Consider the following 14,940-nt stretch of genomic DNA (forward strand, 5'->3'; position numbering starts at 1 on the left):
TGTTTTTTATTTACCTTTCCTAATTATACGCTAAAATAGTTAAGGTATATATTTTTAGTAAGTAAACAGCTGCTGGGTAATTTTTTAAGGGATCTAAATATTTCTTGGTAAATGGTAGTTGTTGATTGTGAAGGCATTTATTTTAAAGATTGATGTTTAAAGTAGAATTTTGCTCAGGCTTTATATATCATTTGATAAGGCTGCTATATTTACAGCATGCCCAGGTGAAAAATAATTTGTTGCTTAACTGAAATTTAAAATTAACTGGGCATGCTATGTTTAACATGGCAACCCTCTTATGGAGAACAGAGTAAATCATCTAAACTTTAAAATACATTAGCCCTGTGTTCTAAGTGTTAACTTTGTATAATTTTTAGCATGAACATAACTTCTTTGAGAAATGTTAAGGCTGCTTAAGGTAATATATTAGTAAAGTATACCATAAATTGGCCCCCCTCTCCTCTGTTGTCCCCTAGGAGTAAGTGAGGAAGGGTGGGGCATAGTCCTTTTCTTTACTTCATTCAAGGTTTTGATAATAATAATAATTGTATCTAAAATGTGCCAAAATATAACTTATGTATGTAGAGAAATTGCTTAGTCAGTGGACCTTATTAAAAACTATATTTTAAACTAATAGTTATTTTGAGCTTCAAGAGCCTCAAGTCCCATATGTATATTTTTACCATACAATACAAAAAAAATAGACAAATAGAAAAGAAATAAAATGCCAAATTTGTTGTTTTATTTTAATAAGTTTATATATTTTTTATTTTTACGCCACTGTGGAAAATAATTTAATTTTAATGTAACTTCAGTCACATTTTAAATGTGATAATAGCAGAAGTCAGTCACCTGCTCTCTACAATTAAGATTTTATTTTCTATTGTTAAAATCATATTGTTGAGTTATTAATGCGTTTGAGGTACAATCCATTTAGAAAAGAAATCTCATTTTCTTAAGTTTCACAACGTTGAGTCTTTTCCCACCTCTGTTAAGATATGATAGTGAGTATTTCATGTTTTTATATCTGAGGGAATAGGCTAAAAGAATTTTAAGAGTTGAAATATAAAGGTAGGATATTTAGAATAATTGGTTTTAGTTTTTTCATTGCAATTATGTGAATATTAGAAAACGTGCTTTTAAAGTATTGGGTATACTAAATATTTTACAGTATTTGCTATATGTAGTAAGCTTTTAACACCAGCTGTAAAAACAAAATATGTGCTAAAAAAAAGATAGATTAGGACAGATCAGAATGGATAATAAAAACTTCTTTATAGTTGCTAATTAATTAGCAAATCACAGTTATCCTTAAATGATTGATGTAATGTAAATAGCTTCTTAATATGTATGCTCTTCTATATGGACATGCTTACCATAGGAAAATGCTTAACTTAGGAACAAATACTTTTATAAATGCATAAAACAGATACTGTCTTGAAAGAGTTAAATTTTAAACTATTAATGTTCTTTGAAAATAAGCCATTTCAGAAGAGCTAAAATTTAAAAATCAAAACCTTGATACTTTAAAAACTTTTGTGTGCGAGAAAAAAATATCTGTAAATATTTTGGTGGATTTATGTGTGATTACTTATGAATGTGCTCTGCAATAAAATTTAACACTTAGCTTGGAATTTCCTTCTACTCTAATAAAACACTTTATTTTGAGCCTTTTGTTTCTAAATCCATTAGTTAAAACATGATAGAGTTTAGTTTTATGAGACATATGTGGTCACAACTAAGTCTGCGTATTTTATTTGGCAAGTATGTTCAGTGACGTGGGATGATGAATCAAACTGTTGTTTCATCCCAACCATATTATTTTTCTGCCAGGTTAATAAGAACCTGAGGCTCTTACAGCTCGTAATGATGTGTCATTACTAATGTTCTGTATCTAAAAAAGTATGGGAAGAATAAGCAGTTGTGAAACAGATTCATGAGAGGAACTTTCCAATGACTTTACTTTCAGAAAAACAATAGCAGAATGTCAGTGGCTGGCTTCTTTTTTTTATGCAGCTCCATGGGAAGTGGACTGGGAGAATGTAAGGTATATAGATTAGGTTCTACATGATTATTATTGTTTGATTAAATCTGTGTTTTGGTGGCATAGCTTTAAATGACAACATTCACCAACATTATATAGAAGTTAAAACTTAGGACTTATAATCTAACAAATGTTTTTTTGGTTCTTGTATATTGGGAACATTTATAATCATATCTTTAGTAACTAAAAAAAAGAGGAGGTCCCTTTAGCTATTCAGAGTCCATTTGTAGGCTTATCAAAGTCTCATTCAGACTTTGGTATTCATCAGTTCTTCCTCAAGTGTATATATAGTTGGGGAAGAATTAAGGAATGCTGCCATGGTAAAAGGTGGGTTAAATAAAGCACAACTTATATCTTGGTAGTTGTATAAGTAATAGCTTATAATTCAATTTAATGACTTACAAAATGACAAGTATTTTTAAAGATAATTTTATAGATAAACTTGTTTTTAATAATAACCCTTTTAAAAGTCTACCTTTGTTACATAAGTGATGTCCTAAGTTTTTTTCCCCCCCCACCCTCTCTTTTTGATGATTGTTTCATTTCTATTGCTTATGGGAACTTTTGCATCCAATATTTTCTTTTCCTATCCCCCCCACCCCCCCTTTTTTTTTTTTTTTTTAACTACAGGTAGTTTTTCAGGAACTCCAGGCAGTGTAAAATCATCTTCGGGAAGTTCAGTACAGTCTCCCCAGGATTTCTTGAGCTTTACAGACTCAGATCTACGTAATGACAGTTATACTCACTCCCAACAGTCATCATCAACCAAAGATGTACATAAAGGAGAGTCTGGAAGCCAGGAAGGGGGGGTAAATAGTTTTAGTTCCATAATTGGTCTCCCTTCGACCTCAGCTGTTATTTCACAGCCTAAAAACTTTGAAAATTCACCTGGAGATTTGGGTAATTCCAGCCTTCCTACATCAGGATATAAGCGGGCTCAAACTTCTGGCATAGAAGAAGAAACTGTAAAGGAAAAGAAAAGAAAAGGAAATAAACAAAGTAAGCATGGGCCTGGTAGACCCAAAGGAAACAAAAATCAAGAGAATGTTTCTCATCTCTCAGTTTCTTCTGCTTCTCCAACATCATCTGTAGCATCAGCTGCAGGAAGTATAACAAGCTCTAGTCTTCAGAAATCTCCTACATTGCTCAGGAATGGAAGTTTACAAAGTCTTAGTGTTGGCTCATCTCCAGTTGGTTCAGGTAGGGATTTGCCCATTGTTTTTCTCCCTTCCACCATCATCATTTCCCCATTATCCTAAAAAGTAAATTTATTTTTAACTATTGTCATGATAATACTTGAGTTGCTAAGTGACATTTGATTATCTCCATGAAAAAATATGTTATGATATTAGAAAGACAATTTGGTGTTTAGAAAAGACATTTGGGGGGGGGGGAAGAAAAAAGAAAAAAAAAGACATTTGGCACTAATTTGACATTACTTAATTAAATATAGGCTAAATAGTTTATTGATCTTTTTTATGGAACACTTAGGATTTCCCATTTTTGTTTTTGCTTCACCTGCACAGTATTTTTAAAAAATATATTTCTTTATTTTTTAAAAATATTTATTTCATTGATTTTTTACAGAGAGGAAGAGAGAGGGATAGAGAGTTAGAAACATCAATGATAGAGAATCATCGACCAGCTGCCTCCTGCACACCCCCCACTGGGATGTCCTTGCAACCAAGGTACATGCCGTTGACTGGAATCGAACCCAGGACCCTTGAATTCGCAGGCCGATGCTCTATCCACTGAGCCAAACTGGTTTCAGCTGCACAGTATTTTTAAAAGCAACTCACCTGGTGCAGCTCAGTTGGTTGAATATTGTTCCATGCACTCAAAGATCGTGGTTAAATTCCTGGTCAGTGCACCTGTGGCTCAGTCCTTGGGAGGGGTGGTGGTGCAAAAGGCTGCAGATCGATGTTTCTCTCTCACATTGATGATCTCTCCCTTCTCAAATCAATGAAAAATTATTTTTAAAAGCCAACTCAGAATTTGCCTTTGAGGTGTGACAGTTTTTGCACTCTATTTTTGATTGGTATTTGCTTTTGAGCTTTCTCCAAATTTCAGTCTTCATTTTCTCAACAATTTCTCACACAAATTCTACTTGAATTGCTCCATCTGAAATATTTTTCAATCAGTGATAAATGATTTTATCTTATGGATTTTAACAGAAAATATTTGAAGTGATTTATGTTCTTTTTGTTTTCCAGTATGTTTAACATTTTTGCCATTATCTTTATTATGGTATGAATGCAGTTATATATGTTGTTATTCACACCATTGGGATGCTTCTTTAACAGTGTATTTATATTATGACTATTATTTTTAATTAAAAAACCTTTTAAGATTTATGTTTTCACACAAACTTTATACTTTAGATATTCGTTAAATGTCCACATTTATATTTTAAATTGTATCTTGAATTTCAGGTAAATAATTTTAAATGGTTGCTTATAAAGCTTATCCTTCTTTTGGTTTTAGATGTCTGTAGAAATAAGATTTTGGCTAAAATAAACTATTATGGATTTTTATCAGTTCTATTAGTTGATGAAGAGGATGATAGGAAATGGTATAGAAAAAACACAATTTAATGAATGTTCATGCATATTTTATAAAGACAGAACATTGGAATTTTGTAGTGCAGATAATCTCAGTAAGTAGCCTTAAATATTCTTAAGGAAGAAAAGAGCACGTTTAAAGGTTAAATATGAAAAAGAGTAATTATAACTAACATTTGTTTTATGCCAGGGTCTGTTCAGTAGTTTATAATTATTATCTTGTATAATCCTCACAATAATTTTATGAAATGAAACTATTAATGCCTCTGTTTTACAGCTGATAAAACCGAGGCTTAGACAGGCAAAATAAATTGCTTAAGGTCACACACCAGGCTAGTTGTTTCTCATATCTAGCTAGCTTCAGTGCATGTGGTAGACTTGTTTGACAAGTGGTTTTTGTTTTGTTTTTTAGAAATGAGTGTAAAGTATGGAAGGATTGTTTGATTAGTAGCATTAGGGATAGTTTTAGACCAGGATTTCTCAATGTTGGCACTATTGCCATTTTGATCAGGATGATTTTTGTGGTGCAATGTTATCCTGTGCATTGTAGGATATTTATTAGGATCCCTAGGCTTTACCCTCTATCAGGTGTCTTCAAACTACGGCCCGCGGGCCACATGCGGCCTGCAGAGGAGTCTGATCGGGCCCGCCAGGTTTTTTGGGCAGTGAGCGCTGCTGAGGTGTTACAGTAGGAATTAGTAGTTCATATAGTCCGGCCCTCCAGCTCTCTGAGGGACCGTGATCTGGCCCCCACTTTAAAAAGTTTGAGGACCCCTGCGTCTAGATACCAATAGCACCCAAGAACCCCAACCCCAATCAAGAACTGTTTCTCCCCCTCCCTCCTGAAGGTAGAGAGCAAAAATCTCCCTTGGCTGAGAATCACTGTTTCATAGTGGGGTGGGGATATATAAATTGCAATGAGAAATAAGTTCATGAAAATATTTAAAGATATTGCACACTTGAATATACATTTATTTATGTAATATGAAACATATTTGACGTTTGAACCCAGGGTCTTAGCAATTAGCTTTAGTCTTTTGTCACAAAAAGTAAATTTAGATAAATTTACTCAGAAAAAAGTTGAATTCATATATTCATTTTTAGTTAGAGGCATAGTAATCAGATGAATAACTTAACTGAGAAAATTAAGCCTAAGCTTGCTTTTGTGAAAAGAGAACCTCACTGATTTTCTATATATAGAAATCATGCCTGATAATTAGTGAAATTCAGAAATTGCATTTAAATGCCATTTGAAATACATATCTTTCATGAAATTAAAATCATTTATTTATATGCCTGAAAATATTTTCCTACATGTTACATATTTAGGGGAGATTTTAGGCATGGGAAATAGCATTCTTTACACAATGATTACTTTCAGAGGGCAATGTTTGTGGTACATCTATGGGAGAAAAATATGAATTTGTATTTCTTTTACCTCACCATCAGGTAAACGGAAATTTAGGTGGAAATTCCCATAAATATTACTTTGACAATAAATGACTTAAATTTAGACTTTCCAGGATTTTTTTCTTGAAAGTTGTGCTTAAAAACTTAAAACTTGTGCCTAAGTTGTTCCTTAAACTTAAATGTCTTATTAGCAGCTAAGGCTACAAGACTCATTAAAGCTATTCAAGATAATATATTCTTTAATTTTATACATTTTAATAAAGTCTTAGGATTAGATTAGAGCACTCTCTTATTGATAAACTTAGTACTAAAATGTGTATTCTTACTAGAAGAAGCTGGCTAAATGCCATGAATAGTTAGAAATTATGCCTTCTCGTTATAAATTAAGAATTCCTGACTGCTGTTGACACTTTAGTATATGTGTCTTAGTATATGACACTTTAGTATATTGTCTTAGGCACTTGACAAGCATCAAGTATTCTTAATCATATGTAAAAAGAAACAGACAGAATTCTCACAGCTCTAAGTCATAGACCTATACATTTTCCTTGATTTCAGACAGTTATAAAATTCAAGGGATGTTTTCTGATGAGAGTCTAAAACTACACTAGTATACATGACAATCATACTTTACGGAACAGGATCAGTGAGAGAATTTGAGGTAGTAATTTATCTTGCAACAGTAGTTGCAAGCATGAAAATATTAACTTCTTTGGACTAATTTTAGATTCAGAAATCATTCATTCATTATAACAGCAGGAAACTTTCTATATAAATAAGTATGAAGGAGAAAGTGTATATTGTGTACTATTTTGTTATCTAGAATTGTTTTTCATGGTCCCCTTTAAAAGAGATTTATTTTCTGTAATGACAAGTTTATAATTTAATAATAATGAAAGTGACCTTTGTAAGCACCTGTTGGCTATGGTGTTAGACTATCCTATATAATAAAGAGGTAATATGCAAATTGACCATCACTCCAACACGCAAGATGGCTGCCCCCATGTGGTCAAAGATAGTCACCCCCATGTGGACACAAGATGGGGGTGACTGTCTTTGACCACATGGCCAGCAGGGGAGGACAGATGGGGTGGGGGGGAGGGACCAGGCCTGCATGGAGGGCAGTTGGGGGCAGCCAGACCTGCAGGGGAGGCCAGTTAGGGGGGATGAGGCCTGCAGGGGAGGGCAGTTGGGGGCCACCAGGCCTGTAGGGGAGGGCAGTTGGGGGGACCAGGCCTGTAGAAGAGAGCAGTTGGGGGGGACCAGGCCTTCAGGAGAGGGCAGTTGAGGGGCAATCGGGCCAACAGGGGAGGGCAGTTGGGAGTGAGCAGGCTGGCAGGGGAAGATAGCGGTGACTGTGCCAGCAGGGGAGGGCAGTTGGGGGCAACCAGGCCTGCAGGGGAGGACAGTTCGGGGCAATTGGGCCAGTAGGAGAGCAGTTAGGCATTGACCAGGCTGGCAGGGGAGTGGGTAGGGGGTGATCAGGCTGGCAGTCAGAGTGGTTAGGGGCAATCAGGCGCAGGCAGGCAGGCGAGTGGTTGGGAGCCTGTAGTCCTGGATTGTGTGAGGGCAGTCAGACATCCTTTGAGGGGTCCCAGATTGGAGAGGGTGCAGGCTGGGCTGCGGGACACACACACACACACACACACACACACACACTCACACACACACATACACACACACACACACACACACACACACACACACACACCATGCATGAATTTTGTGCACTGGACCTCTAGTATGGATTATAATCCTAGCTCCATGAGGTTAGGGGATGTGTTTGTTGTGTTTGCCACTGTCTGCTCACTGCTAGTACTGTACTTTTTTTTAATTTTTATTTTTTATTATTTTTTTAAAATATATTTTATTGATTTTTTTTGCCTCCCTCTCTCCCTCGCATCCATACCCTCCCTCCCCAGAGTTTTATGTCCATTGGTTGTAGTACTGTACTTTTGAGTTTAATAAATGTTAAGCATCTTTAAAAAAAAAAACTATTGTAACTGTTGAGAATATATCATGTGGTTAGCAGTATTCTATTATTTTGTAACTGCCTTTCAAGTGTTTATAACCAGGTTGCAAGTGAAATTAATTATTTGTAAAGCTTTTAATGTAGTATTACAGGCCAGTTTAAGATATGCAATTAGGATAGAGAAGATGGAATTTGGATTGTACTTCAGAGTAGGTAGAAAAAGAAGGCAAGCAATATCATCAAAAAAGAAACTATAGGTATATTTGAAAGATAAACCTAATGGAAATGAGAAGTGTATGTTTGTGGGATGGAGGTAATATTAATTCAGTAGGTTAGAATGAATGGGTTTAGCCTGGCCAGTGTGGCTCAGTGGTTGAGCATAGACCCATGAACCAAGAGGTCACTGGTTGATTCCCAGATTGCGGGCTCTATCTACAGTAGGGGACGTGCAGGAGATAGTCAAACGATATTTCTTTCTATTCCTCTCCCTTCCTCTCTAAAATCAGTAAGAACTTAACTAAAGAAAGAAAGATAAAAAGAATGGGTTTATGGGAGAATTGAATGCCAGGCTGAAGAAATCAGGCTTAATAGGCTTAGTCTTTTTCCAGAATATACATCCTGATCTTAATTCTGGCAATTTATTATCAAAAGTATTTCATTAATGGGGAAAAAAAGATACTGCTTCTGTCAGATTATAATAATAGCAATCCTATATAATAAAAGTCTAATATGCAAATTGACTGAACAGCTGAATGACTGGTGGAATAACTGCTTGCTATGATGTACACTGACTGCCAGAGGGCAGACGCTCAATGCATGAGCTGCCCGCAGGTCCTACGCCAACCAAGATGGGTGCCAGTGGGGGCCCCATAATTGCTCTGGTCACCCTGCAGAGGGAGGCAACCAGTGGCAGCAGTGGGGGCAGGGCCAGTGACCAGGCAGTGCCAGGCTGGCCAAGGTAGGTGCCAGTGGGGGTCCCTCCTGATTGCCCCGCTGGTCACCCCACAGATAGGCCCTGATCGCCAGCCAGGCCTAGGGATCCTATCCATGCACGAATTTCATACATTGGGCCTCTAGTCTATAATAATAGAAACATAATATGCAAATTGACCGAACAGCAGAAAGACCATCTGAATGACTTTCCAGATGACCACACTATGACACTCACTGGCACCAGGCAAGCCAAAGTGGGTGCGATGCATTTGGTCGGGGTCCTGGTCATTGCCCCATGATCTCCCTGTAAACTAGTGAGGCCCAGGCCACTGGCTAGTTGGGCCATCTATCAGTTGAGGTGGGGGAGGTGCTCCACGATCGCCCCAAAGAAGGAGGCTCAGGCCACCAACTGGCGGGCTGTGGTGGGTGAGTGGGGCCTCCCTCTGTGGGGCATGATCGATGGCATAATTGCCCTGTAGAGGGAGGCCCAGGCCACTGGCCAGCAGGATGATCAATCGGGGGCTCTACGATTGCCTCAAAGAGTGAGGCCAAAGCTGCCAACTGGTGAGTGGGGCCTCCCTCTGTGGGGTGTGATTGATTACCCCAAATAGGGAGGCCCAGGTTACCCTGTGGTGGCACTGTGGCGGGTGGGAGGGGTCTTCCTCTGGGTGGGGGGATCCATTGCAGTGCCACAGCCAGGTGGGCAGGGCCTACCTCTTTGGGGCAATCCATTGCAGGTCCCCCAGACTGTGAGAGGGCATAAGCTGGGCTGAGGGAACCTCTTTTCCCCCAGTGCAGAATTTTGTGCACCAAGCCTCTAGTCCTATGTAATAAAAGCCTAGTATGCTAAGTGTCCAACTATTCAACCAGTCGCTATGAGGCATACTGACCAAGGGTCAGACACTCTGACCAGTAGGTTATCTTGCTGATGGAGTCTGGCCCATCGGGACTCAGCAAGATGAGCTTGGCCCATCCTGGAGCCCTCCCACGATCCCTCCTTGCCCCGATTGTGCACCAGTGGGATGTTTTGGTCCGATTTCTACAGGCCAGGCTGAGGGACACCACCGGTGCACACATCTGTGCACTGGGCCTCTAGTATCTTATATATTTGAGAGCACCCAGCAGTTTCTAAAGAACTCTACCTCATTTGATACTTGGAACTGCCTTGTAAATAGGCAGAACAGTTACTACTGCTGATGTTATTTCTCCTGTTTCACCACAAAGGAAATATAAAGCAGAAGTAGAAATTAGATCCTTATAATGTGATTATCTTTAAGACATGTTCAAATTATAATAGAATATACATAGCAAGATATTTATTCTAGGAACCCCAGATCCAATCAGAATAGAAACCCAGTAGACATCTGTAATTTTCTTCTTATCTTTTAAGGGTTTTGAATTGTAAGATTTGTATTATAATAAATTAAAGCACATACTGATAAATGACTACTGTTTTACAGTGACTTATACAAAATGGAAAATTAGTGTGGTGTTTTAAGAGATAACTTAAATTTGTAAGTTTTGGTTTATAAACTACCTTAAGCTTTTGCTTGAATTCTTTCCTATAAATAGTCTTTTGAAATCCCAGTAAGTAGACACTAAATCTTTTGAAATATTGCAAATTACTATATTATTTGAAAAAATAAAATAGTAAAAGAATAAAATTACTACAGCATTTGAAAGAGTTGACATGTTGTGTTTGTATTTTTCCTTTTAAAAAAAAAAATATATATTTTATTGATTTTGTACAGAGAGGAAGGGAGAGAGATAGAGAGTTAGAAACATGGGTGAGAGAGAGTCATCAATCAGCTGCCTCTTGCACACCCCCTACTGGGGATCTGCCAGCAACCAAGGTACATGCCCTTGACCGGAATCGAACCCGGGACCCTTCAGTCCCCAAGCCGACGCTCTATCCATTGAGCCAAACCTGTTCCGGCTATTTTTCCTTTTTCTTATTTATCTCAACAATATTATGAGAGTTTATGATTTTCTAATTGTGAAAGCTAACATTTATTTATTGGAATAACATTGTTAGTAACATTATATAAATTGTAGGTGTTCAGCTTTATTATACAATACCTATATACTTCATTGTGCACTTACCCTCACAGAAAGTTAACTATTTTTTCTTCACAAAAGTTAACATCTTGTTATTTTCTCTGAGGAAAATCTGGTATTCATTAAATGATAAGGAGTTGATGGTTTAACATGAACGTTTTTTCTTTTGCCTTAGTGTCTTTTGGCCTATATGGTTTCCTGTTTTTAAAAAAATATTAATTGCCTCTAGTTCTTTAATATAATGTCATACCTTTCTAAGTTAAGATACTTGAAATCTATTTCAGTGATGGAATTCTCTAGTGGTGATATATGCTAAAAAGAATCTGGAAAGGCACTTTTTTGATTATGTTAAAATCTTAAAGATTTCACAGAGATGAGTTATTAATGCAAACATCACTTCTAGAGAAGTTTGTTCTGACTTATACTGAAGTATGAAGGTTAAGAAAGTTTGACTTGAGCCCATATAACTATGAAAGGGTTCTTGTTAAATATGTTCCTATTTATGTCATATCTACCTAGGTTATAAAATGAAACTGAGAAGTCATTCCCTGGTAAAATATTTTAATTAGGAATGGGCAGATTTTGTAAACAAACAGGGATACAAAAATACAAAATTAATACAGTAAACTCACAAGAGTAGAGTTACTAATACAGTATAGTAGACCAAGAAGTAGATACAATTATTGAGAATAATTCAAACCTATCTTAATGATTCAGGTTTGTGATTTCATATACTTTGATTATATTGGGTCATAAATGAAAACCATATACGAAATTGGATGCTACTAAAACCAGGATATACTTTGACCTTTGCTTTCTTGGAAAATTCCCTGATTTTGTTTTGGTCTTCGATGAGTTGCAAATTTGGACTTATAACCCGTCTTTCTACAAAAGTACTAGGTCAAAGGCCAGAATAGCTATATTTCATCCTCCCTCAACTGAGAAAGTTGTTTGGTTATTCTGAGTGTCCTTTGATTATTTTTCAGTACTATTCCAGTTACTATTTCTCTGTAATGTACCATGTCAGTCTCTTCTGTAAACCTTCATTCCCTTTTTAAATCTCACTTGTATTGGATTTGTTAATGAAGCATCGAGGCATCAAATTCTCTTGATAGATCTCATTTTTTAGTGTTCCCTTGGTAGGACTTAAACTAAACTGGGCTAAATGTTTGATTTTGTTTTTTTAAATAGCATTGGAGATAAAGTTCTTTTAACATTATAGACATTGAGTGAGTGCTGACTTGCTTTATCTTGCTTTGTCTTAATTCAAGTTATTCAGTGTGCCCAAGATTAGGCTCGCCCTCGGAGTCACATATGCGGGTAGATATGTGAGTGATCGTTGCCTGCAAGGTTCTGTTGTACACATGGTTTCTAGCAGTCATGTTTTTGGTTTTGTAATATCCAGAGAATTTCCAGATATCTCTCCTTTAAAAGAATTTGACCAACAGTGTTAGCCACAATGGAATACCAGCTGTTTCCAGGATTAGCAGGGTTTGTGAGTCAAAACCTTAGTCCTGGTTTTGTCAACTGTTTTGCCTTTCCAATGTAATGTAGAAATTATTTCCCATTTCTGAGCAGCTTTGGTTTTAACAGTGTTGCCTCATGTCAACGTCTGCTTCTCATTTGGGTGGAGTAAAGGAATAAGAGTAATGGCTTACTCATTCATTAGCGTCATCAAAAATGAAAGGTTACAAGAAAGTGTAGTTTAATGAGTTTTATACTGTTCTGTAAATCATTATAGGTTTCTGGTCATATATAAACTAAATAATTTTCATACTTAAATTTTAATTTCTAATTGACCTCAGCATTCAAATGTTTTTTTATAAACTTCACATTTAGTGAATTATATAAAACACATTAATTTATTACATTGCATAACTACACTTTCTTTTAGTAGTGAACCCATTTATTCTTAGACAGTTATTATGCAGATTCATTTGTAAGCCTTTATGTCTTTTCCTCGTTCTTTGCCCATCCATGCACACACACATTTCCTTATGTCCCAATTACTAGATTACAATTTCTGTTCCCGTAGTTTTATTTGCCTTTCTCAGCTGGACTTTTAGGTGAATGTTTTCCTATTTTTCTGGCCTGTTTCTTTTTCTACTCTTGAATCACTGGCAACTTCTTTGCTGATTTCCTTTCTCCTCCCTCCCAACAGAAATTTCCATGCAGTATCGGCATGATGGAGCTTGTCCAACAACTAGTAAGTTGTCGAACTGGGTTGGTAGCCCAGGCTTTTTGACTCCTACTGTAGTGCTTTTTCGAGTGTGTTAATCTTTAAGTTTTAATTTTCAAAATTCAATTTGTTTTTAATTGAATAGATTTCTCATACAAAGATGTATTAATTACTGCTTTGTTCGATGTTCATTATCCATATTACAGTCAAATTGTGAACACATTTTAATTACTATTTGGCCCTTTAATATGGTGGTTTTGTTGCCACCAATATTGGTGACACTTCTGTCACCAATCTTGATGTTAATCTATTTTTCAGTATTTGTATATTGGCAGTCGATAGCTTTTTTGCTTAAACTGCTAAATTTGTTAAGACTATTATACTAAATTCCAAGATATGAGCATGTTTGGTCAGGTTAGGTGATAAAATGATTTTAAAAAATATGATATTGTTAAAGGTGACCAAAGGTCGATTTAACTGTATAGATTTGCATGTAGGTACTCACTTTTTACAAGAAAAACATAATTTGCTACTAAGTATCTTAGAAGTGATTTTGCAAAACAAAAGTAATTTTGCATATGTATTTTTTACTAAGGAAATGTGATAATAGTAGTATATCTAACATTTAAATTTAGTAGATGTAATAAATCGACAAATCTAATATTTAGAACTTTATACCATGTAAAAATTGAGCTTGCAGTTTTAATGATTCAAACGATACATGATCGACTTACCTAGATTTTATTAATACCAATTCAGTCTATGCCTATGTATTTCTTTTGTGTGTTTGAGAATGATCTTAACCTGAAGTCCTTTTTTCCTTACTTAAAAGCTTTCTCAGAGTTGCTGAATGCAATACACAATGGTAAGTTGTATTAGAATCTTCTCTGGTGGTTCATTTATCACAAAGGTTGCCTTTTACAGAGAATTTGATTGAAAGCTTGCATGTTCTATTGATGAGATGAAATCTGGCTCCGCAGTGAGTCAATTGTTCAGCACCTTAGTGAAAACTTTTTGTAGACTGTCTATCGGAGGATAACAGGTCAATGTAGTTCATCAGTTTAACTTTTATTGTCTCTTTGTGAGGCAGAATGTAATAGTGTTGTTCTAACCTAATGAAAGTCTTGTCTTTTCTATTTTTGCAAACAGTTTTTGTAGTTCTTTTGAGTTTTCTCTTGCCAACACAGTTGGTAACTGGTACCTGCACAAGGAATTTACTGCTTCTTCCACATCTTCAAAGGAAAAATTTATTTTAGGATTTTAAATTAATGTAAGGAATATTTTTTTTATATAATTTAACCCTATATTCCATATAATGAATAAAGGAAGATAGCTTTCTAAATTGTGTCTCGTTTGGAACCAGGTTTTCTAAAGGAAATTACATCTGTAGATTTGGGTCCTGAAATTAGGACGTAAGGCAAATGCTGGTAACAGTGTTCACTTTTTTAATTTTTTATTGATTTTTTACAGAGAGGAAGAGAGAGGGATAGAGAATTAGAAACATCGATGAGAGAGAATCATTGATCAGCTGCCTTCTTGCACACCCCCTACTGAGAATGTGCCCACAACCAAGGTACATGCCCTTGACCAGAATTGAACCTGGGATCTTTCAGTCCACAGGCCAATGCTCTATCCACTGAGCCAAACCGGTTTCGGCACAGTGTTCACTTTTGCATTGTAATTATAATGAAAGTCAATTTTGCAAAAAATGTTTAGTTTTCAATAACCTATAATTCTTTTATGTTCAAAAAAACTTTTTGTTAATCTAATGTCATCCTTATTT

At 36.1% G+C, this 14,940-nt stretch overlaps 1 protein-coding gene across 14 annotated transcripts in view; it reads left to right on the forward strand.

Annotated features, from left to right (window-relative positions):
- Nucleotides 1-14,940, forward strand: part of MLLT10 (MLLT10 histone lysine methyltransferase DOT1L cofactor) — a 227,516-nt gene that overhangs the window by 148,263 nt on the left and 64,313 nt on the right. For 9 of the 14 annotated variants that reach the window (XM_045587996.1, XM_036459672.2, XM_036459663.2 and 6 more), the window contains 3 exons: nt 2,675-3,244; nt 13,140-13,184; nt 13,990-14,022. The exons of 1 other annotated variant lie outside the window; for it this stretch is intronic. In XM_045587996.1, the coding sequence (XP_045443952.1) occupies nt 2,675-3,244; nt 13,140-13,184; nt 13,990-14,022 (648 nt within the window). The remainder of the gene's footprint in view (nt 1-2,674; nt 3,245-13,139; nt 13,185-13,989; nt 14,023-14,940) is intronic. 4 more of the 14 variants (XM_045588002.1, XM_045588019.1, XM_045588005.1 and 1 more) reach the window with 4 other exon arrangements.

Source organism: Pipistrellus kuhlii, unplaced genomic scaffold (assembly GCF_014108245.1).
Source record: "Pipistrellus kuhlii isolate mPipKuh1 unplaced genomic scaffold, mPipKuh1.p scaffold_m20_p_1, whole genome shotgun sequence".
NCBI classification, from domain to species: domain Eukaryota; kingdom Metazoa; phylum Chordata; class Mammalia; order Chiroptera; family Vespertilionidae; genus Pipistrellus; species Pipistrellus kuhlii.